The sequence below is a fragment of the Capricornis sumatraensis genome, chromosome 17, assembly GCF_032405125.1.
Source record: "Capricornis sumatraensis isolate serow.1 chromosome 17, serow.2, whole genome shotgun sequence".
NCBI lineage: Eukaryota > Metazoa > Chordata > Mammalia > Artiodactyla > Bovidae > Capricornis > Capricornis sumatraensis.
Genome location: NC_091085.1, coordinates 61,178,970 through 61,205,828, shown reverse-complemented (window position 1 = coordinate 61,205,828; position 26,859 = coordinate 61,178,970). Strand labels below are relative to the sequence as shown.

Below are 26,859 nucleotides of genomic sequence, written 5' to 3'. Positions count from 1 at the left end.
TTAGAATGTGGAGAAACTGCCATTACTCATTTCCTCTTCACTGTCACTTGCTGTTGCCAGACTCTGGAAAGGGAGGTTGCAGGGTTCTTGTTGGTCAGAAGAAGCTGCTCCAAAGAACATGCAAGAGAACTGGGGGTGGGGGGGTGGGAGGTGGATAACTTGTTTATTCAAAGCAAGTCAGTGCTTGTCAAATGCCTCTTTTCAGAAACTCAGCCACTGTGGTCTCACATTAGCTGATGGTTCATGAGATATCCAGAACCTTCATGAGTGGCCCAAAACACCCTAAGGTAAAACCCCTCCCTGGACTCCAGAGGCACACAGTTTGGGATCAGTGATCTTTGGACTACCCTGCCCGAGCCACTGAAACCAACACCAGGGCTGTGGGAGACAGATGAACAGAGACTGCTGGCTACCTTCCTCCACTTCATCCATCCTCTCCCCTTTCCCTCTTGCTGTGACAGAAGCTACTCCTGACCAGAGTCAGTCCTTCTCTCCCTGTCTCTGACTCCCAGCCCCTCCCATGCCTCCTCTACTGGATAGGAATATCAGCATTTTAAAATAATCAGATGTCTCATTAAAACATATGGCCTCATCCACGTCCTCCCTCCAACTTAATCTCTGGTGTAGAACTGTCTACACGTGCTTTTTCTATTTTCTCATTCTCCTACTCTTAGGTCCTATTAAAAAAGCTCCTGACCCTCATACAGAGATTGTCCTTATAATGGTCACCAAAAATTGGCAGATTCCCTAAACTAATGGCCATTCTCAGTCTCCACCCCACTAGATACTCACTGACACACTTCTCCTACCTTCCCCATGCTATGTTCTTCTGGTGGTTCTTCAGTTGGCTTGCCTTTTTATTATTATTATTAAATTTATTTCTCTTTAAATGAAACAAACATGAATGTTTACCCTCTTCTACCCACACTTTGAATCGGGGTTTCTCAACCTTAGCACTGCTGACACGGGAGGACTTAAGTTTCTTTGCTGTGCGGGCTGTCCCGCTCCTGGGAGGACACAGAGCAGCACCCCTGGCCTCTACCTGAGATGCCAGTGGCAGCCCGCTTTCCTGAACTGCGACATCCAGAAGTGTCTGCAGACATTGATGGCTCTGTGTCCCCTGGCTGTGGTTAAGAGCCACTGCTTTAAATGGTGGCAGTCTTCTCTGCCACGCCCTCTCTCTAGGAACTCGCATTCACACTGCTGGCAGAGATTACTGTGTATATGCCAGGGAGTCTCACAGTTAGAATTTGAGCTTCCTACATCCTACTACCTACTTGATTTCTGCAACTTATATCCAAAATAGAATTCATGATCTTAGGACTGAACCTGCTTCTCCATCCTTGATACCTCCCTTTCCCTTAAGCTCCATGACCGATCCGTCACAAAGTCCTGCTGTTTTATTTCCTCAATTAGCTGTTTACTTTGGCCACTTCTCTCCATTTTTTACTGAATCACCATCTTTCAGACACCACAACTGAGTTTCCAGTCTTGCTTCACTGCACTGTGGGCAGCCTTCCCTGTTAAAACCCTTCAAATACTTTCAATGCCACAGTACCTGACATGGCCATTTACCTCCGACATGAGTTGGAGCTCACTCACTGCTCCAGCTTCATTCACCCTGTGCCATTGTTTCCCCTTTGTCTACCTGCCCTCTGGCCACACTGGTCTTCCTCCAGGTCCTTAAAACTATCACACTCCCTCCACGACAGGGGCCTCTGCACATGCCACATCCACTCAGCTTCCCCCTGCTATCTTATCCTTTCCAGCTCAGCTCCAAACACCAGTTTCAAAGACTTTCTGACCTCCTGGAGTAGGTCAGCTCACACTTTAAATCCTCTCAAAGCACCTTGAACTTTTCCTTTATTAAAGTTACCACAGGTTAGTTTTTAAATTATCATATGTTTAGTCATATGGTTATTTGTTTAATGTCTACCTCCCCCACCCCCCATCCCCAGTCTATAATCAAGTGTAGGAACCTTGTTTATTTTGCACACCACTGTATACCCACGTCTATGACGCAAGGCCCTCAACAAATACTGGTGGGAGTTGCATGGTAGGTATCAAGCATGAATAAACAAACGATCCCTATTCTTGGCTCACCCTTACAAATCAGAAACTGAAGATGCCCTCTGCATGGGGCACTTCAAGACAGCAGTTGCTGAACCTTGGCTCCAGATGCTGCTGCTGCTAAGTCGCTTCAGTCATGTCCGACTCTGTGCGACCCCATAGACGGCAGCCCACCAGGTTCCCCCGTCCCTGGGATTCTCCAGGCAAGAACACTGGAGTGAGTTGCCATTTCCTTCTCCAATGCATGAAAGTGAAAAGTGAAAGTGAAGTCACTCAGTTGCAACCCCATGGACTGCAGCCTTCCAGGCTCCTCCGTCCATGGGATTTTCTAGGCGAAACACCCCAAATTAGCTGTGATATTGCCTGTGGTAGGCAGAATGATGGTCTGCCCTCACCCCCAAAGATGTCCACGTCTTAATCCCAGGACCTTGAGAATATATCACAGGGCAAAAGGGAATTAAAAGAGCAAGTGGAATAAGGTTGCTATCCAGGTAGGCCCAGTGGGAAATCGCAATGACCCTTAAATGTGGAAATCAGCATCAGAGTGAGGAAATGTGAAATGGACTCCACCAGCCATTGCTGGTTTAAAGCTGAAGGGTAACCATGACTAAAAAATGCAGATGATCTCAAGAAGAAAGGAAAAGAAAGCAAGCAGATTTTTCCCTAGCCTCCACAAAGGGACACGGCCTTGCCAATGCTTTGATTTTAGCTCAATGAGACCCATTTTGGACTTCTGAACTGAAAGATAATTTGTGTTGTTTTAAGCCACTAAGCTTGTGGTAATTTGCTATAGCAGCAATAAGAAACTAATACACGGGTAAGCTAAAAATCTTAGTTTACTATAGTCTTTGAGAGCTGCCCTGAATCTGCCACTGACTTAAGGTCAAATGTCATTTGCTACCCCCTCTTGTCCCCACCTACTCTTCTGCCTCTAAATCGTTCATGGCTGGATGATCAAGCCCTTCCCTACTATCTAATAGTCTTCTAATGCAGAAAGTCTGTGAATAGCTATGTAACTTGGAATGAGTCCAAGTTCTGTATGAACTGAGTAAGAAGGTGCATTGTTATAAAAAATTTTTTTAACAGTATACATGTTTTCTTAAAAATAGAACTGCCATACAATCCAGCAATTCCACTTCTGCTATTTTTCTGAAAAAAATAAAAACACTAATGCAAAAAAGTATCTGCACCCCTATATTCTTTGCAGCATTATTTATAATAGCCAAGATATGGAAGTGACCTGTGTCCATCAACAGATGAAGGGATAAAGAAGATGCGGTGCATATATACAAAGGAGTATTACTCAGCCACAAAAAAGAATGAAAATCTTGCCATTTATAACAAAATCAATGAACCTACAAGGTATTATACTAAGGGAAATAAGTCATAAAAAGACAAACACTATAAGATTTCACTTATATATGGAATCTAAAAAGCTAGACAAATGAACAAGCATAGTGAAACAGAAACAGACTCATAGATCCAGAGAACAAACAGGTGGCTGCCAGAGCGGAGAGGTGTGGGGGGTGAGTGAACCAGGTGAGGGAGATTAAGAGGTACAAATTCCAGCTACAACATAAATGAGTCATGTGGATGAAATGTACAGCATGAAGAAATAGTCAACAATATTCTCATAACTTTTATGGGACTTCGGTCTTTGAAAACCACTCTAAATTTCTATTATTGTGATCATTTTGTAATGTGTGGAAATACTGAATCATTATGTTATGCACATAGAACTTACATGGTGTTGTACATCAATCATACTTCAGTCAAAAAAGATAACAAGACTAGATATTTTTCCTCATTTTGGTGTCCCTGAGAGCTGTGTATAACTTCTTGATTAAATTTATTGAAAATCCACAATGGAAAAAATATTGGTCGTTATTTAGAATACAGTAATATTTCTCTGTGCTGTGCTTAGTCACTCAGTCATGTTTGACTCTTTGCAACCCCATGGACTGTAGCCTCCCAGGCTCTGCTGTCCATGGACTTCTCCAGGCAAGAATACTGGAATTGGTTGCCATGCCCTCCTCCAGAGGATCTTCCCAACCCAGGGATCAAACCAGGGTCTCCTGCATTGCAGGCAGATTCTTTACCAGCTGAGCTATCAGGGAAGCCCAATACTCCTCTACAATAGTTTAATTTTGAAAACCCCCTTCCCCAAAGTAGACTACTACCATATATTTATTTTTTTTTAATAAGGTGAATTTAAAAATTGGTTTCATTTTGGAATTTTGTGATACTATTGGAGGGATTTTAAAAATTTTCTTGGGCTATCCCAAACCAGGTCTGAAGGTCTGCCAACTACTGGCTTACGCACGAGGAATACAGAGATGAATAAGACTCAGGTCTGCCCTTGATGAACTCACAATCCACCTAGTAGAGTAACGGGCATATCTATCAAGTTACTATGTGACAGTAATAACGAGCAGAATGAGAAGACTTCAGAAGGAGGTGTATCATTTGAGTTGGGCTTTGAAGGTGGGTAGGAGTTTGAACAGTGAAAAGAGGAATACTACTGCCCTGAAATGTAGGTGCAATAATATGAGCAAAAGTAGAACACAAAAGTATATGCCGAATGTTTCCATTAAGATCAGGAACTAGTAAGCAGGCACGTTCTCTCCACTCTAAATGCTGTACCAGAGGTTATGTGCTAATGCAACTGAACGAAAGAATCAGTTGGAGGCATTAAAGAAGGAATGAAACTATTGGTATATAAAAAAGTGACATATAGTAAGTATGTCTGAAAACCCTGAGAGAATCAGTGATAAAACTAATGGAAATAATAACATAAGTCAGCAGGGTAGTATGATATAAAATTAACACAAAAAACAATAGCCTTCATATACATAAAAGGCAGTGAGAAAACAGAAAACAGAACATCCATTCACAGTAGCAATATAAAAGATTATTTAGGAATAAGCTTAATAATAAATGTGTAAATATATGAGAAACATTTTTAAAACACTCCTGAAAGACACAAAAGTCGACCTGAATAAATGGAAATACATTGCCTGTGATTATAGACAGAATGACTCAACATCATAAAGATGTCACTTAACATCCTCAAGTTAACAGAAATTTAAGGAAATTCTAATTAAAAAAAACACCAATAGATTTTTTTATGGAGTTGGATACATTGATATTAAAGTTCAAATAAAAAATATATACTCAGGAATAACCAGGACAAAAACTGACAAAATCTAAAAGGGATACTAAATCTACCAGACATTAAAACATAATCTGAAGGACTAGAACTGGACCTCAGAGGAGGAAATGAGAAGATTATATTAAATACTCTAGGGAAAGTCCCCTAATGCCATTTCAAGGAGTTTAAGTGAAATTCTATGGGAAAAGTGGACAATCCAAGAGATTTAAAAGCAGGAGAGTGATGCTGAGCACTGACTATCTGCCAGCTCCATCCATTAGCTCCATTAATTTTCACAACAATTCAGTTTCACAACAATTCATCATTATTATCCTCATTTTACTAACAGAAAGAAAACTGAAGCAAAGACATGTAACTTGTCCAAGTCACACAAGTGGCAAGACAGAGACTCCAACCCAGGAGCCCTATACCTTATTGTAAGGTCCAAACAGAATCTTTTAGTACAGTGTGGAGGAAAACGCGAGTGGAGAAGAATGGAGGTGTGGAGGCCCATCAGAAGGCTCATTGTATGCAGTTCAGAGAGATGATAAGGGTCTAAATCATTTACCCATAAAGTAATCTCATTTTTGCAGGAGTTAAGGCAAAAACTTCCCTTCCAAAGTAGAGTTTTCTTTTTATAATTCAGGATTTAAGTGACATGATAGAAAAGAAAAGAGTGCTGTAATGAAACCTGGGGAGCTTACAGCTCTAAATGTCACTTTCCCTAGTAAGAAAATTGGCAATCTTAGCGAATTTCAGGGAGATGAAGCAGCAGGGAAATGTGTTCCTGTTGTTGTCTGTAAGAAAAATAAAAGTAAGCACAGTATGTGTGACCAAAAAACAGGATGGGGAAAATGTTTTTGCATAATGAAAAGACAGATTTCAGTTTTCTTTTATGGCCAAGTTAGTAATTCACAAGAAGAGAAAATTGCCATAAGTACTGGGCATATAACAGGTATTCAATAAACACTTATGGCATCAAGCTGAATAACAAGTGGAGTTTACTGTCCAGTTTTACAGCCCTAGAAGTCTTTATTACAGCGTTGTTATTGTTTAGTTGCTCAGTCGTATTTGACTGTTTGCAACCCCACGGATTCTAGCTGGCCGGCTCCTCTGTCCACGGGATTTCTGAGGCAAGAATACTGGAGTAGGTTGCCATGTCCTTCTCCAGGGGATCTTCCTGATCCAAGAATCAAACCTGCATCTCTTGCACTGGCAGGCAGATTCTTTACCAGGAAAACCCAGTAGCAGTGGATATTGTGACTTAAAAGTGAAATAAAGTCAAAAATGTAAAATTCATAGGGGTATGTAACATGGCAAGTGTCAGCTCCCTACTCTTTCTCTTAGTAAAAAACTGACTGCCATCCTAATGACACTTTGGAACTGCAACTTAAATTGGTCCATTTTGCTAATTACTATCAATTCTGAAAACGACTAGTGAGAAGTAAGTTGTAACTTTTAGCAATATTATTTCTCCTTTCAAATTTCTAACTCTAAGAAACTCATATTTTCAAACCAATAATAACAACAGCAAAACAAGCTTGAATAAAACATTAATGTAAACATGTAAAATGGGGACTATCATTAATTAAGATACTTCTAATAAATTATGTTTATCTTCAGTGCAATAGATGACATAAGGTTTAACATTATAGCATTTTGTAGAGTTTATCATCCATCTATAATAGCAAAATATTGGTATTACAATAATGTTATTAACTGGGACTCTACTACAAAGAAATTTGTGATGTTTCTTGTGATGAAATTTATATCTGTGCTACCATGAGTAAGAGATTTCTTGACCAAACTTGAAAAAGAAAATTAGGACACTTATTTTAGAAAACAAAGTATATGACTTTAGCATATTATCAGTATTTGTATGCAAAGATAAATATGCTATAAACAATCATTATTTGTTCTTTAAAACAAGTGACTCAAATCTCTAAACATACTTTGTTAGAATTACTCAATGAACAATTTGTTTTGTATTGACATTGTATAAATCAGCCTTTTCTCCATCTCAGACTGGCTTCAGCTCTCTCCATCAAAAAATAAGGAAATTAATTTCCAGGATCTTGGGGGTGGGCTGAGGCAGGGTATTGAAAAAGGAGACGGACAACAAGAATTCTTGACCTTGGCTTAGTTATGTCTCAGTGTTGTTGTTGTTCCTTTACCTTCCTGAGACATGGAGACCCTGGCACATCTTCCGTGTCGCTGACACTGCTTTCTGGTACTTCACTAATATCTCCATCGCTTTCGGGTATTTCAGTAATGTCTTTGTTCGCTCTTTTCATCAAAGGGCTGCCACAGTTTTCCAATGTAGAACTGTTCGTGGGAGTCTCATTAGAATATAGCCTTTTGGGTTCTACTTTTCTTGAGATATACTCTGGGACCTTGCTGGTTACATTTTTACCAGCCTTTGAATTTGAATGTATTGGCTCTGACCTGAGGTATTAATAGAGATTAAATGAATGAACTGTTTACTTTGAAATACATATTTGTATATAACTAAAGGAGCAACATGAAATGACAATGATAATACCAGTTTAGGGAATATATTGAAAAAACATCAAACTAATTGTTTGAAGGTTAAGATTCACATATACGATTATTTAGAAATTCTCTTGCAGATTCAAATTTTTCAGTAAAGCAACCCAAGTGTGCAGGAGACAATCTTATAACACAGTAGAAGGGCATAGGTAGGGAAAAAAAAGTCAAATAAATTATAATACATCTGTATGATAAAATTGTATAGAATCATTAAAAAGCATGTTTCCAAGTCATTATCAGCAATATTAGAAAATGTTCACAATATAATATTTTGTGGGAAAAAACAGAATATAAAACTACATATGCTATATGAGCCAATCTTGTTTTAAAATGCAAATATATGCAAAATTAAAAGTCTGAAAGAAAACACAGTGTGCCAAACATTAACAATGGCTGTTGTTAGGTGGAAAAATTGTGGGTGTTTTTCACTTTATTCTTTGCACTTTACTGCATTTTCCTAATTTCCCATAGAAATTTGTTATTTTTACTATGAAGTAGCCTCCACCAAAAAAAAAAAGTTAAGAGGCAAAAGGGGGAGTTCCCTGGCAGTCCAGTGGTTAGGACATTACACTTTCACTGCTGTGGCCTAGGTTCAATGCCTGGACAGGGAACTGAGATCCTGCAAGCCATGCAGTGCAGCCAAAATTTAAAAAAAAAAAAAAAGAAAAGAGAGAGACAAAAGGGAAAAAAAAGAAAGAAAGAAAGAAAAACAATGGCTGCCTGTCCATACATCTAAGAAAGAGAGCTCTGGGTAATGAATACAAACCTTCCTGTGAAACTTAACACTATATCACTCCTAAAAAACAACCACTGAAATCAGAAATGAGTTTTAGGCAATGACAAAGATAAACCAGACAGTTCTGTTAAATTGTGATCATAAGAGAAAAAAGCAAGTATCTGTGAAAGATGGGTGATATTTCTATGTTACAGTTAGGTCTTCCTGGAGCTCTTCCTGATTCAGTTAAAATTTCAGATCTTCTAATGTTTTCCTTCTCAGTTGTTTCCTAAATGAATGCCACTGAATTATTGCAGAATAAGACTGCAGTAGCTTTATCCAAACCAATAAAGACATTAAAAACACAGCCTTACCTTTTTTGTTTTTGTGAAAGACACAGTGTTTGTAGAGAAGATGCTCTACTTGGCTCATCAGCTAATGTAGCCAAAATAAAGTTGGCTTCCAATAACATATCATCAATACTTAAAGCCATTGGTCTAAAAAAGGCAAAACCAGAGCAAAAACCATATTCACTTTCTGATGGACACTGGGAAAACATTAGAAAACGATACTTAATTTTGGAGTAAAAAGAAACAGTAAAAGTAGAAGTCTTCTTTGTTTTTTCACAAATTGAGATAGTCCTTAGAGCTAAAAGAGCCCTTAAAAATCATCACATCCTAACCCGATCTCTTTGAAATTTTAGTTCTGAAATATAACATACCATATTTCATAGAGATTTAACTTGTTTAAGGCATATATAATTTTCTAATTAGGCAATTTATTCAGTATATCAAGTTTATAAATGTTCTCGCTCTGCAAAATAATGTAAATCAAGTCACCAATCAAAAGAACACTAGGTTGTAACATGTTTCAAAATTTTAGTTTGATAAGTTTTGCTAGTAAAGTTAAGGAATTCCTGAGGTGTGAATTAATTTCAATGTGACCCAAAAGGTTCTATTTATTAGTATATGACAAAAGAAAAGAAATAAACTCAGAAATTTCCCAAAGACCTACTTCCCAGGAAAGTCAAAATGAATGGCTATAGGAGCATGTATAGCTTCTGAAAATATCAGCACTCCCTGAAAAGAAAAGAAGGGAAAAAAATGTGAAGTCTTTATTAAAAACTGCCACTGATAATTCTAATTGGACACTACTTTTGGTTTTACCTTCAGTTCTTTGAAGCAAAATGTTATTTCAGTGTCAATTCCAACTTGAAAGAAGTCAAACTCATCTGGACCAACAAACATCTCACTGTATACAGAATCGGTCAGGTCTGTTCAATATTATAGGAAAATAAAGAATAACATCAATTCTGTAGGTATTTGTGAAATTTCAATAAGAAAATATAGTCAGGGACGTCCCTGGTAGTCCAGTTAAGACTCCTTACTCCTAATGCAGGGGGCTGGGGTTCAATACCTAGTCAGGGAACTAGATCCCACATTTTGTAACTGAGAGTTCCCCTGCTGCAACCAAAGATCCCACACAGCACAACAAAAATGGAAGATCCTGCAATTAAGACCCAGTGCAGCCAAATAAATAAATATTTTTTAAAAAAGAAAAGTAAATATACCCATAAACTGTAGGTTAAAAATAGCCACAAGTTCTTTGACATTTCTTCATTGAGTGGTAGGGTCTATCTCTGTGTCCCTTCCCCTTGGGGTGAGTGGGCTTTCTGTCTACTCTCACTAATAGTATGTGGTGGAGTGATCCAGTGCTAGTTTCTGGTCTGGGCCCAGGCATTAAGAGACTGCCATCTCCACTTCCTCTATCCCACAAGCTGGGAGGGGTGGCCAAAAAAGAAAAAAATGGAAAGTAAAAATCAGCTTCACAGAATGGGAGAAAATATTTTAAATCATATATATATGATAAGGGAGGCTTCCCAGGTGGTGCTAGTGGCAAAGAACCCGCCTACCAATGCAGGAGACATAAGAGACACAGGTTTGATCCCTAGCTTGGGAAGATCTCCTGGAGGAGGCCATAGCAATCCACTCCAGTATTCCTGCTGGGAGAATCCCATGGACAGAGGAGCCTGGCAGGCTATGGTCCACAGGGTCACACAGAGTTGACTGAAGTGGCTTAGCACAGCACGGCACATATGATAAGGGGCTAGTATTCAGAACCATAAAGACAAATAACTCAAGTGAAAAATAAACAAGGGATATGAACAGACATTTCTCCAAAGAGAATATACGAATAAACAATAAGCACACAAAAAAAGATACTCAACGTCATTAGTTACTAGAGGAATGAAAATCAAAAGCACAGTGAGACAACACTTCATATCCACTAGGATGGCTATAATCCAAAAGACAGACAATAACAGGAGAATTTTGTTCTCTAATATTTCATTAAATTTTCATGTGCATTTTAAAAATGAAAATACAATCGTACTATGCATACCATTTTATAATATATTCAATAATATATCCTGACTATATTTCCACATCATAGTTTCTCAGTCATGTCTAACTCTCTGTGACCCCATAGACTGTACAGTCCATGGAATTCTCCAGGCCAGAATACTGGAGTGGGTAACCTTTCCCTTCTCCAGGGGATCTTCCCAACCCAGGAATCAAACTGGAGTCTCCTGCATTGCAGGCGGATTCTTTACCAACTGAGCTATGAGGGAAGCTCAGTCCCTTATGTCAATAAGTACATTTTCCAAATTATTTCTGTGTATTGGTGTTTTGTGTTTTCCACTACAATATTAACTTCAATAAACATCTTTGATATACATACCCAGAGAGAAAGAGATGTATATATACACACAAACAAGACCACTATCTTTTTTTTTTTTGGCTGTGCAGCGTGGCTTGCAGGATCTTAGTTCTCCTGCTGCTGCTGCTGCTAAGTCACTTCAGTCGTGTCCGACTCTGTGCGACCCCATAGATGGCAGCCCACCAGGCTCCTCCGTCCCTGGGATTCTCCAGGCAAGAACATGGAGTGGGTTGCCATTTTCTTCTCCAATGCATGAAAGTGAAAAGGGAAAATGAAGTCGCTCAGTTGTGTCCGACTCTTAGCGCCCCCATGGACTTCGGCCTACCAGGCTCCTCCATCCAGGGGACTCTCCAGGCAAGAGTACTGGAGTGGGTGCCACTGCCTTTAGTCCTCCAACCAGGGCCCAAACCCAGGCCCATGGCAGCAAAGGCCTGGTATCCTGCTAGGCCACCAGGGAACTCCCGACTACTTTTAATAATAGCTTCATTGTATTTCACCAATTAAACCAATCTCCTATTCTCAGATCTAAGATATAGAAAAGTGCTTTTATATATTAAGTACTTTTCTCCAGATAGGGGGATTCCAGGTGACTTTATTACTTTATTAGTGCTTTTTGTGTGTTTTTAATTTTTTTCAGTGAACATGAATTTTTTTAAGTGTAAGAACAAAGGAGAAATAGTATTTATATTTTAAAAGGACCAAACAATACCTTACAAATACCTTCATCTCAATCAAGAAGGCTCATGTTATGACTTGTGGTTGCCATGGGGGAGGCGGGAGGGCAAGGAAGGGTTGGATTGGGAGTTTGGGATTAGCAGATGCAAACTATTAGATGTAAAATGGATAAGCATGTCCTACTGTATAGCACAGGTAACTATATTCAATATCCTATAATAAACCATGATGGAAAAGAATGCAAAACAAGAATATTTTAAAAAATAAATTAAAAAAAAGAAGGCTCATGTCACTCCGTGTGCTGGCAATAGAGTAGGTTCAATAATAAAATTAAACAACTGGGTCCCCAGCCAAGCATAACTATAACTACTCATTAGAAAGCTGCTCACAAGGGATAGTGTCTCCTGGTTACTAAATGGCCATCTTTATTCAGAGATGGCATTATGAATATAAAACAGACCCTCTCACTAGCCACGCATATATTTTCCAGATCATGCACTTCTAAGTGCCAAAAAAGAATACTAGATGAGACTTGAGAGGAGTAATAAGAGCACGGTGGTAATGAGCCTAAGCCCCGGAACCTGACAGCCTCTATTCAGATCATAATCCACCACTTATTAACTGTGTGACAGCAGCAAGTCACTTAGTTTCTCTGTGCTTCTTATTGTTCATATGGAAAATGAGGATACTAATAGTAGCTACATCATAGAGTTGTTACAAAGATCAAATGGATTCACAAATATAAACCATTTAGAACAGCATCTGGCAAAAACTAAACACTACAAAGTCACCTGACCCACCTTAAGCACTAGTTATACTGGTTTTTCACTTTCAAATAATGTTTCTACCTTTATATTCTTTCTTTAATGCTATCACCCCCAAAATATTATCCAAGGTCAAAGAATCTCAAACAGCTTATGCCAAAAATACCCTAGTAAATTTCCTTAATAGCAAAACTCCAGATTTAATCATGCCATAGTGTCTCCATTCCATCTGGACAACTCTTGGAAGAGTGAACTAAAGTAATATTCACATTTTCTGCCCTATATATTTGCCATCTGGAATATCTTACATTTCTAACTTAGTTAATTTTCCTTTTGATGTGGTCAAAGATCATATCAATTGGATGGCTGGCCTCTTCCCTTCCTTTATGCTAAATACAAAGGATAAGAAATAGACCTTAAAATTATAACTGAAAAAATATTTTTCTCAGTAACCATTCTAATTTTAAAACAATTTGAATTTCAAAGCCAAGTATTTTAATTACTGGTTGACAAATTTCTTTGGTCTCTTGAAAATTCTGATGATCTTTCTATATTTTACTTTTACTGCCTTTTAGTCAAGAATAAATATTGTGCCAGTAATATTTACTGTATAACCATAGAGTAATCAAGAAAGCCAGGAAGTAATATTCCATCAAAGCACAGTGACAGATATAATCCTTACCCATTGATTCCTCATTAGAACTCTTAATGCAAACCTTCAGTGGAGTAACAGCAAGAGTAACTTCCTCTTGACTCGATGTAAAAAGAACAATTGCCTCAGCAAGCAACCTATAAGATGCAATGAACAATATTACACTATGTGAAGAACAGAAATGTTATCTTATGAAATGGAACTCAAATCTTTAATCTGGAAATAGTTGAATTGTCCTGAATCTAGAAAAATCTACCCAAAAGACTCATCTCTATTCTTCTACATGACCTGCTATATTTTTCACATACCTTAAAATTACACCATTGGAAATACCAGGGTGTTTCAGTGGTTAGGACTCAGGCATTCACTGCTGGGGCCTGGGTTCAATCCCTGGTCCAGGTTGTCCTGACATCCCAAATGCCCTTTCATCCTGGGTTCCCTTTTTAAAAACACCATTGAGATACAATTCATACTCTACACAATTCACAGATTGAAAGCTGTATGGTTTGCATTTCCCTAAGGACTAATCCCTTGCACTGCAAGGAGATCCAACCAGTCCATTCAGAAGGAGATCAGCCCCGGGATTTCTTTGGAGGGAATGATGCTGAAGCTGAAACTCCAGTACTTTGGCCACCTCATGTGAAGAGCTGACTCATTGGAAAAGACTCTGATGCTGGGAGGGACTGGGGGGCAGGAGAAGGGGACGACAGATGAGATGGCTGGATGGCATCACTGACTTGATGGACATGAGTCTGAGTGAACTCCGGGAGTTGGTGATGGACAGGGAGGCCTGGCGTGCTGTGATTCATGGGGTCGCAAAGAGTCAGACACGACTGAGCGACTGAACTGAAGGACTAATGATGTTGATTATCTTTTCATGTGCTTGTTGGCCAGTTGTGTATATTCTTCGGAAAAATGTCCACTCAAATCCTTTGCCCATTTTTGTAGTTAGGTTATTTATCTTTTTATTATTGAATTAAAAGTTCTGGCTTATTTTTAAAATCTAAGTGAGGTTAGATAAAAATGAGATTCTTAGAATTTCTGTAATGCTGGTGTTAACCTGATGCTAGACTTTAGATTAGCAGTGTTTCTCAATGCCAAAATGTCAGGAACACCTACCAAATTAATCCGGGAACTTTTCCAGTGTCAAGGGAGAGGTGTTGTTCAAGATATCAAACAAGCTTATACAAAAAATGACAACATGAATGTGCAACTCAAAAAAGAAAAATACAAACTTCTAGTAAATGTAAAAAGATGCTCAAGCTCCCTAGTAATAAAACAGACATAGTAAAGAACAACTAAAATGCCATTTTCTACCAAACAGGTTGGCAAAATTTTTGAAGATTAATCATAATCCTTTACTTGGAAGGATTCTCCTACACTTTTGGTAGGAATGTAAATTGTGCACAAACTTTTCAGATAGCGATTTGCTAGTCCATATGTATGCAAATTTAAAATTTGTGTAAGCGTTTGACCCAGTAGTTTCATTTCCAGGACTCAATATGTGTTGTGGGCTTCCCAGGTAGCTCAGTGGTAAAGAATCTGCCTATTAATGCAAGAGATGTGGGTTCAATTCCTGGGTCAGCAGGATCCACTGGAGAAGGAAATGGCACCCCATTGCAGTATTCTTGCCTGGAAAATCCCATGGACAGAGGAGCGTGGCGGGCTACAGTCCATGGGGTTGCAAAAGAACTGGACACAGCTTAGCAACTAAACAACAAAGTATGTGATACAGTTTTCAAAGAGAAAAAGGTATCCATAGATATAGGGAGAGGGAAAGTTATAGACAAACTGACTATAAATAGAAGATGTAAAAAGATATACCCCAAATTGTTAACAGATGGTACGCCTGCCAAGTGTGATATATGGGGTGAGCAGAGGGGAAAGACTTTCACTTTTCATCTTTGCACTTTTCTATAAATCATAGATGCATTGCAAGGAGTATGTATTTCTTTTGTAATTTAAAAAACAGTAAGGGAAAAAAAATAAAATAAAAAAATAAAAAACAGTAAGGGTAAAATATCTTTTAGCTTACAAAATAATTAATGTTTAATGCTACGGTTTAATTGAAAAATTGAGTTCCCCCACACTGACAAATATCTCTCACTCATTTTCTAGGAAAAAACAAACAGGGATAAAATCAATCACATAAAAACTGTTACGATTTCCTCATGCTGTGTGTTTTAAGACACACAGTGTCTAATAAAAAGCATCATATGAATGCAAAGTGTTATCAAATAATATATTTTTCTCTTAATACCACTTGATGTAGAAAGCCACTGATGGGATATTTCTAGAACTTTCTTGGCCAATAAGTTATTATTTCTACCATTAGGCAGTTATTATCTCCTATTACCTTCCTTCAGGTTTCCTCTTGATCCTATAAGGTGATTTCTCCAAGTCTAATGTTAGCTTTGAAAAATGTAATTGATTTAAAAGTTCTAGGGCATTAATTCTTTACTCTGTGACCATACTATATTCAGGAATAAAACAACAGAGAACTCATTACCTTGGTTGAATCACTAGTGTATTAGCACACATATTCTTTTGAAAAATAACTTGCAAAGGCTGACTTTCTTGAAAACACACATTATGAATCTTTTTAATACCTTAAAAATAATAAAGCAATCCATTAATAATTTTAAGTGCAAAGTTAAAAAATTTTTTAAGACTTTTACACTTTTAAGTTCAGATTAAAATGATAAAATTAAAGTAATATTTAATATCTAGCAGGTGCACATAGGTTACAAGAAACACTAACCCAAATGAATGTGTTTATCGCTCCCTAGTGGACACCATGTAACACGTCACACTCTCCAAACAATTAGGCAGTAGAGTTCCCACATTCTTTTGAATTATGGGCAATTTCTTAAATTGTGTGTAAAATAGTAATTGCCCACTACCAATCATATATCTATGATTCTCTTTCAGAATTTTTCAACCAAGGCTGATATTTCTGGATGGGACCTTTGAAAATAAAACCTGAGCATTGAGCCTGTGTGTTCTTTCCCTCTGAGAGGATGAGAGGAGTATGGAGCAGTGATGGCTATGGTCCAGAGTACCCACAACTACAGTATACACTGCACAGACATTATCTCTGATCCTCTCAATCTCTCTATGGAGTAGGTACTTAATCTCAGAAGAGGAAACTATAGCTCGAGCTTGGTTAAATGACTACAAGGCTTAGCTGTTTTAACAAGTATAGCCAGAACTTAAGTTTATCTTTTTGTTTTTTTCTGAATCTAAGTTTGAACAGTTAGAATCAGACATGGAACAACAGACTGGTTCCAAATAGGAAAAGGAGTACTTGAAGGCTGTATATTGTCACCCTGCTTATTTAACTTATATGCAGAGTACATCATGAGAAACACTGGTCTGGAAGGACAAGCTGGAATCAAGATTGCCAGGAGAAATATCAATAACCTCAGATATGCAGATGACACCACCCTTATGGCAGAAAGTGAAGAGGAACTCAAAAGCCTATTGATGAAAGTGAAAGAGGAGAGTGAAAAAGTTGGCCTAAAGCTCAACATTCAGAAAACTAAGATCACGGCATCTGGTCCCATCACTTCATGGCAAATAGATGGGGAAACAGTGGAAACAGTGACTGACTTTATTTTTGGGGGGCTCCAAAATCACTGCAGATGGTGATTGCAGCCATGAAATTAAAAGATGCTTACTTAGAAGAAAAGTTATGACCAACCTAGATAACATATTGAAAAGCAGAGACATTACTTTGCCAACAAAGTCCCTCTGGTCAAGGCTATGGTTTTTCCAGTGGTCATGTATGGATGTGACAGTTGGACTGTGAAGAAAGCTGAGCACCAAAGAATTGATGCTTTTGAACTGTGGTGCTGGAGAAGACTCTTGCGAGTCCCTTGGACTGCAAGGAGATCCAACCAGTCCATCCTAAAGGAGACCAGTCCTGGGTGTTCATTGGAAGGACTGATGCTAAAGCTGAAACTCCAATACTCTGGCCACCACATGCGAAGAGTTGACTCATTGCAAAAGACCCTGATGCTGGGAGGGATTGGGGGCAGGAGGAGAAGGGGACGACAGAGGTTGAGATGGCTGGATGGCATCACCGACTCGATGGACATGAGTTTGGGTGAACTCTGGGAATTGGTGATGGACAGGGAGGCCTGGCATGCTGCAATTCATGGGTTTGCAAAGAGTTGGACACGACTGAGTGACTGAACTGAAGTTTGAACATAGAGCCCATATAATAAAATCCAGGTAGGCTACAACTTTCTACAGCATAATAATGTTACAATGAGAATCAAAATGATTCACTATAAATAGCATTTCTCAACTTGTTTTTTTAACTGAATTAATAACAGCAATATTTATTATTTTCACTGTATTTTTGATGGTATATCACATAGTGGGCTTCCCAGGTGGCGTTAGCGGTAAAGAACCTGCCTGCCAATGCAGGAGAGAGACATGGGTTTAATCCCTTGGTCAGGAAGATCCCTTGGAGGAGGTCATGGCAACCCACTCCAATATTCTTCCCTGGAGAATTCCATGCACAGAGGAGCCTGGTGGGCTACAATCCATAGGGTTGCACAGAATCAGACACAACTGAAGCAATTTAGCACTCATGTACACATGTTACAAAGTGGTAAGTACACAGGAATTAAAAAAATATGGCAGAAAGGGAGCTGGGGAGTGCCAGTGGTGAGGGTAGCAATTTTAAATAGGGAGTTCAAGGAAGACCTCATGGAAAAGATGCCATTTGAGCAAAGACTGAAGGAGGTCTTCAAAAGATCAAACCACGTGCTGTCTGGAGAGGGAGCTTGCTAGGCAGAGGGGACAGCAGCCCAGCCCTTGAGGAGAAAGCATGCCTGGGACTCCTGGATCATGTGGGACCTCACAGGCCATTGGAAAATCTTCAGCTGCTACCTTGGGTACAATGGTGAGCTTTTTGAGAGTTTTGAGCTGGAGTGACATAATCTGACCTATTTTAAAGGTATTACTGTGGCTGCTATTTTGGAAAGATATGAAGCTCAAAAGTTGGCATACCTTACTTATTTTAAAAAATATTTTCAAGTTACTTTTAGATGGATACGTAATAGAAGACAATAGATGTGCAAGGCATAACATTTAAAAATTACCAAAAATAGACAATGAAAGTTAGTGACCCTCCACCTCTGACTCCTGCCACCCCAGTACCCTTTTCAGAGGTAACTACTGTCACTGGTTTCTTAGGTATGCTCCAGAAATAGTCCATGCATATACAAGCACAATCATACCTCTGTAACAAATATCTGACTCAGGTGAATATTGTATTGGTATTACCAAGGATATCCAAGTAATGCCTTATTTCTTTGTCATCCCTGAGGCTCTTTTTCTTGCTGCTTGCTTCCTTCCCCTTTTTCATTAACACGAACAAGACACTTTTAGTTTAGACCTTTGATCACACAGCTTCCTCACAGTAGAATGCCCTCCCATTTCTGACCACTGGAAATGTACCCAGATGTGAGGCCAGCACCTACAAAACCTTCCTTTCCTCTTCACCTTTTCTCTCCCAAGTACATCCATTGTACCCTTTTAAAAGTTAAGTTGGTTGAGGGCTTCCGTGGTGGTCCAGTGGCTAAGAACCTGCCTGCCAATGCAGGGGACATGGGTTTAATCCCTGGTCAGGAAGATCCCACATGCTGCGGGATAGCTAAGCCAGTGCTCCGCAACTGCTGAGCCTGTGCTCTATCTGGAGCCCTTGAGCTGCAGCCGAGCCCTCATGATGCGCCTACTGAAGCCCACACACCTAGAGCCTATGCTCTGCAACAAGAGAAGCCATCGCAATGAGAAGCACCACAACCAGAGAGTAGCCCCTGCTCGCTGCAATGAGAGAAAACCCACGCAGCAATGAAGACCCAGGGCGGCCAAAAATAAACAAATAAATCTTTAAAAAAATAAAGTAACTTGGCTTGATGTACTTCTTCATTGTATTTTTTTCTAGCCTTCTAGTTTACTAATTTTCCATGACAGAATGCAAATGGGATAAAAATTTAAAGTCCTGTTTACTCTGTGTCATTTACTGACTTTTTCTAGTGCTGCACAAAGTACTGAACTATAATGAGACAAGGAATTTTCACCAGAATTTCTTCCTTCATTAAGAAAGTCTTATTATTGAAACAACAATGAAAACAAAAGTTGAACTAAATAGAATGCTTAGCAGTGTTGACTTAAATTCTGGCATAAGTTCCTTATCTTCTCACAGACCAGCAACAAACAGTCTGAGGTCCAGCCGCCAGTCCGTGGACCGCTTGAAAGCACTGGTCTGTACCGTCTGCTCCCAGCAATGGACTACCTGATGCTACGATAGAATCCTGCTTGCTATTTCATAGCTCAATCTGCAACTTCCTTCAGTGGCTCCAGAGAACTCTCTCAGACCCGAAGAGGCACAGCTAAGGACTAAGTATTATTCTGGAGATGTTCCATTTGTGGAGTTTGGAATTTCAGAGGTTAGTGATAGTTCAAAAATCTTACAAGTTGACCAATGTTCCGAATCCCTTTACATTCACTGTTACCGAAGTTTAATCATGAGTAGATCTGTAAACGCCCTTTCAAAAAATCTTAAAACCCTGAAGTGGGAATCCTGCCCTCTTGACACCATGTCATTAATATACATGTACAAATCAGGGTTTTATTTTCACTCAAATAGCCAGTGCCCCCTTCTTAGGGAATCCCCTCTCTGTTGGAGACCTGTTTTCTTGATCAGAACAGAACTTAGTAGCAGGCGCTTTGGATCAACAGAGCATGTTCTTCAGGGACAACTCACTGACTCATTTTTAGCTACTCTGGGACTTGTGCAAATGAAAATACAGAGAGATGATAGAATTATTACTAGGCAGGTGAATATTTCATATGAATCTTGGTTCTTGATGATATAAATCATCTTTTTTCCATTAATAGATGCTAAGTACTCTAAGAAATCACCATTCTGGGAACTACTTGTGATTAGATTTAGAGAAATCAGTCTTTTTTAGTGGCTCATATTTTCACAACTGTTTTCTATCAGTGAAGAGAGCCAAATTTACTTCACTGTCCTTAATTTCTTCCCAAATTCCAAATATGTATTTCTAGCAATTTATTGGATATCTCTGCCCAGGTGATTTTTCTCAACTAAATTTGAACAGTTTCCCTGCCAGATTACAGAAATAAAATTGCAAGCATAATTTCCCGAGTACATACAGTTTTGGAAAATATATAACTATTAATATTTACCCCAATTACTATACTAGCATCTATCGCCTTTGTTCTCCTTCCTTCCTGAGCCATCCTTCCCTGTTGTGCAGCCACCACAAGGTTTGGGAGGCACCAGCTTCACTTCAAGCATCACTTGTGGGCCCTCATTGGTATAAATCAATTGATGTAATCTTATCTCCTTTGTGATTGAATTTGGTCCAGATATGGCAATAAGCCAAGGCAATTAGAGAATGGAATTCCCGTGGTCCCCCAGGATTAGTTTAGGTTGGTCCAATCAGAGCCAAGCCAAGTACTTTTGTTCAATGCATGTATGAGGTATAACTCTCACTCCTCTTATATGAAAGAGCAAGCATGTGGCCCCAACAGCTGCTGCTAGAAGTCACCTTATTATTAAAAGTTTATAAGAGAAGCTGGACTTAGTATAAATCACATGGAGGAATGTAGAGCTGAGAGAATTTTAAAAGGAAGGAGGAGGAGAAGCAGCTGCTGCAGCCTGGATCAAACCACCCCTCTGATCTAATTTTGAACTTTTAGCTTATATGAGCCAACATTCCTCTTTACCGTTTAAGTCAGTTTGAGTTGGATTTTCTGGGTGTTTTTCCTTTCTTTCTGTTACTTGTAACTTAGAGCATCCTAACTCATACAATTTCCCAACAAAGCTATTAAAAATCTACCAATCACAAATATGTATTGGACATTAATCAAGTGACTTGGGACATACTTAAGAAACTGAAAACTTAGTACTAGTGATACCTCTTAGACACTATGCCAGGTATTCCTTTAAACATTGCAGAGCTATAACTTCCTATAACTCACTGAATCTTCACAAAAACCCTAGAAGGCTTGTATTACTATTGTCTCCATTTTACATAAGGGAAACTGAGACACAAGTAAAATAATTTGCCCAGTGTCTCAGCAAGGAAGCAGCAGTGCAGGTTTCCACCCCAGACCTTGGGGCCTCCAGAGTCCATGCTCTTTATTATCATGCTATATATAATTAACCATGTAAAATCCTATATGCAGATGATACCACCTTTATGGCAGAAAGTGAAGAGGAACTCAAAAGCCTCTTGATGAAAGTGAAAGAGGAGAGTGAAAAAGTTGGCCTAAAGCTCAACATTCAGAAAACTAAGATCATGGCATCTGGTCCCATCACTTCATGGCAAATAGATGGGGAAATAGTGTCAGACTTTATTTTTCTGGGCTCCAAAATCACTGTAGATGGTGATTGCAGCCATGAAATTAAAAGATGCTTACTCCTTGGAAGGAAAGTTATGACCAACCTAGATAGCATATTGAAAAGCAGAGACATTACTTTGACAACAAAGGTCCATCTAGTCAAGGCTATGGTTTCTCCAGTGGTCATGTATGGATGTGAGAGTTAGACTGTGAAGAAAGCTGAGTGCCGAAGAATTGATGCTTTTGAACTCTGGTGTTGGAGAAGACTCGTGAGAGTCCCTTGGACTGCAGGGAGATCCAACCAGTCCATCCTAAATGAGATCAGTCCTGGGTGTTCATTGGAAGGACTGATGCTGAGGCTGAAACTCCAATATTTTGGCCACCTCATGCGAAGAGTTGACTCACTGCAAAAGACCCTGATGCTGGGAGGGATTGGGGGCAGGAGAAGGGGACGACAGAGGATGAGATGGTTGGATGGCATCACCGACTCAATGCATGTGAGTCTGGGTGAACGCTGAGAGTTGGTGATGGACAGGGAGGCCTGGCGTGCTGCGATTCACAGGGTCGCAAAGAGACACACGACGGAGCGACTGAAGTGAACTGAACTGAAAATCCTACATGACTACGACATTTGAATATCTATCTTGCAAGGCTGGGAGGCAGGAAATCTCTTTTACAACTTGGTGTATCAGAGAGAATGAATGAAGGTCTTGGCTCCTACAATTGAGGGACTGGACTCAGAGCACTTCTAATACAAGTAGGCATTATTCTTTTTCTGTTCTTTGCAAGGAACACTGTTACCAAGCCACGCTTACAGAATATCATCCAGCAGTTAGTTAATTTTAGAATAATCAATTGTTAGAGTTCAGATGAACATTTAAAAAATTGGTCTAGGGACTTCACTGGTAATCCAGTGGTTAAGACTCCATGCTCCCAATGCAGGGGGCATGGGTTTGATCCTTGGTTGGGGAAATAAGATCCTATATGGCAAAAAAAAAAATCCCAACTGGTCTGTATGTAGGCATAGCCTGTGCCACTCACAAGCCAAAAAAAGAAAGAATTAATACCAGTCATCTCACAATACTTCTACAGAGAAAAGTACAATAATATTTATAACCTCCCTACCATAGACTACACAAATTCTAAGCAATATTGCAGTCTGAATATTCTAAACATGAACAATATTAACAAAAAATGCACATACTTTAAACTAGATTTAACTATACCTACCATGTCTGCAGAAGAATTGAATAACTACTTTGCACTTATCAGATCTGGTAAATATTTTGCACTTCTCCACATTTTTCTCTAGGGAATTCAGACATCTAAAGATGGGCAGAATTGACTGTAATGCAAACACATTAAAGAATAGCACATACTTAACATGGTTGCTTGATTACTTTTAAAAAAATCTAACAAGAGTATTTATATTCTTAAATGAACAGACCTGTCCAAGTATTAAGAACAGGATAGGTGTTATACCCTATATATCGAGCATTTCTACAACACAAGAGGAAATCAGGCTCTCTTACACTTACCTTCATTCCCAATCTGCAATTTAAATTCAATATTATGTCAGTATCATTCATTTTCACTGAGGCTGACCATTGATAATGTTGAAAAAACACAGGAGAGAAGAGGACACATCCATATGCTGACCGACAAGAATTCACAGATCTTAAAGCAAGCTAGAAAAATAAAATAACAGCCATACAGGAAAAGAAATCAGCTTTCTTTAATGGTTAATTTAAAAAATTATAATATGTTTAGCATGTCATTGAAATGCATTCAAGTTAGCTATGCGATGTTAACTGCATTATATGGACATTATACATATGAATTATAATATTGATATGAACTGCATTATACAGTGTGTTTTTTTTAATTATTATTTTTTTGGCTCTGCTGGGTCTTCATTGCTGCATGAGCTTTTCTTTAGATGCAGCAAGCGGGGACTACTCTCTAGTTGCGGTGCGGGGACTTCTTAATGTGGTGGCTTCTCTTGTTGCAGAGCATGGGCTGTAGGGAGCATGGGCTTCAGCAGTTGTAGCATGTGGACTCAGTAGTTGTGGCTTCTGGGCCTCAGTGCACAGGCTCAATAGTTATGGCACAGGGGCTTAGTTGCTCCACTGCATTTGGGATCTTCCCGGGTCAGGGATCAAACTGGTGTCTCCTGCACTGGCAGGTGGATTTGTTTACCACTGAACCACCAGAGAAGCCCCTTTAGAATATGTTTGTAATTTGCATATGTTTACACATATGTGTCCATATCTATACTATACCTATAGGTTTCAGGTCTAAAATCCTGCATGTTGAATTTGTATTTTTTGTTTGTTTTGGTAACAAGAACATATTTTTAATTGCAAAAATGTAAATGCTCACAGGTACCTTAACTTTAAAGTACAAAGTGAGCAAAGGAAATAATACGAGAGGAAGTAAAAAGACTGCAGCAAATGGCAGTCTTACCTTGTCTAAGGTAAGAAATTGTTAGTCAGTCAACCATTAATACTTCCACTTGGGAATGCAGGCCCCAAACTAGCAGATCTTCTGAGTTTTCAAGTGAAGCAAGAAATTCAGATTTTTATGTGGACCCTCTCAACTACTGTTAGAAAATTATTTCAATTTTTTAAAATTGGAGGATAACTGCATTACAATATTGTATTAGTTTCTGCTGTATAACAGTGTGAATCAGCTGTAAGTATACATATTCCCTTCCTTCTTGGCCTCCCTCCCACTCCCCCATCTCACTCCTCTAGGTCATCACAGAGCACCAAATCGCACTCCCTATGTTATATTTCAATTTTTGAAAAAACAGTACAGGTCCCACAAAACATTTCTTCAAATTATATCTAGCCTCTTGACCACTAGTTTGTGATTCTGGCTTAAATCAATTGTGTATGATTTTTTTTAAGTTTACCATGCTCTAAATGTATTCAGATATGTAAAATACAGATCAACAGTGAAAGGGATAATTACAATTTCTGGATTTCCTAGTTAACATTCAATCTGGACTGGGATCTTTAAACATCATCTTTTGCCCTTACTTGATGGTCTATGAGCTAAATTTCTTACTTACACCTTTTTCAGAGGGGTCTAGCCACAGCTCATCACTAATTCGTGAGAGAGCTTGGATTGCTTTCCCAAATACTACAGAGAAAAAGAAAGATGCTGTTTACATTCTTTCAAACAATAAAAATAAACCATAGAACTACTTCAGCTTTCACAGGACTCAAGATAAACTCACAAAGAACAGTGTTTTATAGACTAATGCTACAAACTGCTTTAAGAAATACAGTATAATGGCCTTGGCAAAATTCCAGACACATAATAAGTGCTCAATAAATTCACAGATTGGGTGTGTGAAATAATAAAATGCAACAAACGGAACTACTGTGGTAAGCTAATTTCCATACTAAAGCATTTTTAAACTTGGTTTAAATGTATACCCCTTACTGCAAAAAAACAAAAGTGTGAAAACAGAGCATATAGAAAATGGTTCAAAGGGTTTTCATAACTTCACAGGTGGCAAAGTCAAAACAAGAGAGAAATTAGAGGCATTCAAGATATATCTCTGATGCTTGATCTTGCCAGAAAACACAGTTAGATGCCCTGTCATAAAGAGTAGCTAGACCTGGATGAAATACTGGTCTGATTTGGTATGACACTGTTAGTGTTCTTAAAAATTATGAGTAAGTAAAAAATATATATATATATACAGCAAACAGATATGGGATACTATGCTTCAATGAAAAAGGATGGCTATATCAATTCATGGAAAAGGAGAAAAAAAGGAAAAATAATCCTAGAATGTAAAATCATATTACGCTTAAGAATCAGAGTTGGGAGCATCATACTATGATTGGTCCAGTGGTTAGGAGTCTGCACTAAGATCCCACAAGCCACATGGCATACTAAGAAAGAGAGGGGGGGAACAGAATCAGAGCTGGAGGTGCGGGCCTCAAACTGAGAACACAGGATGACTAGGGAAAAAAAAGAAAGTGGCCCTTTTTTAACACTTCACATTCACCACATTTTCCTGGAGCTAGCTAATGAAGACCTTTTTGTTCATTCAGTTAATATTCACTGAGCCCCTAGCAGATTCCAACCAAGAGTATAAGCCAAGGCAATGGAGGGTATAGCAATGAACAAGACAGGTTTACAGTTCCCACCCTCACAGTGCTTAGGTTCTGGAGGAAAAACAAAATTAAAGAATCATACAAATTATCACTTATTGAGAACTAAGGTACACACTGCAAAAGAGAACTTTCTAGAACTCTGAAAACATGCAACAATGGGGATCTTTTTCTTTCCTGATCATTAATACTGATCCATAGATGCCCTCAACATAGCGGGAGCCAGCTGCGACACACGATGCCTTTCAATGATCATTTTCAGATTATGATCTGTGGAAAACCATTACTTTTCGAAACAGAGACTTTCTGCAGTAACTTACATGTTTAAAGTACCATTTATAATAAGGATTAGTTCTTTTACATTACCATTTGTTACTGAGCTCTTAACTTGCATTTCATTCCTACAATACTATAATAAAGATGCTGTTATTATTCTCATTTCACAGATGAGGAAACTGAGCCCTGAAGGGATTCAATGGTTTGTCCCAGGTCCTACTTTTAAAAATGGTAGAATTTGGAATAAAAACGAGGTTTATGCTTTTCTCATCGGGCTAAAATACTTTTAACTGTCCAAGCGTTATTTTTCCCAAGTTCCCACACAGTCCTTATCACCCCGAGTTTGAGGCCTACCCTTCCACTACCTGTCCCGGTGGTGCAACTTCATTTAATGGACATCAATGAATATAAATAATACGCATAAATAAAAGCAGATGAGCCTTCATTTGCACCTCAGAAGTTAACAGGACCCTGGGTGAGTGGATGCTGCCTATGGCCAGGCCTTCTGTCCCTTAAGCATAAAGGCAAAGGTCAAGAAATGAGACGACGGTGGAAACGTCCCCACGCCCACAAACCCTTTTTTACACAGGAAGGCAAGAAAGGCCTCTGCACCTTTCACCTGACTGCCGCTCATCACGCATTTCAGCATGGCTGCAATTCCTAAAAAGTAACGTCACACGGCACGCCTCAGACCGAGGGCCCCAGATGTTGCCCGGATGTTGCCCGCGCTTCGAAACTTCGCGATTTTGCCCCCACCCCATTTGCCA

The 26,859-nt window shown here is 39.0% G+C and overlaps 1 protein-coding gene across 1 annotated transcript; it reads right to left on the bottom strand.

Annotated features, from left to right (window-relative positions):
- On the bottom strand, positions 1–26,538 carry RAD9B (RAD9 checkpoint clamp component B). Its single transcript, XM_068990134.1, is given in 11 exon segments — positions 1–129; positions 7,396–7,666; positions 8,861–8,983; positions 9,501–9,565; positions 9,653–9,759; positions 13,326–13,432; positions 15,805–15,904; positions 22,914–23,028; positions 23,222–23,371; positions 24,760–24,832; positions 26,450–26,538. Coding segments are annotated over 11 exon segments (1,329 nt in total).
- Between the last annotated feature and the right edge of the window lie 321 nt (positions 26,539–26,859).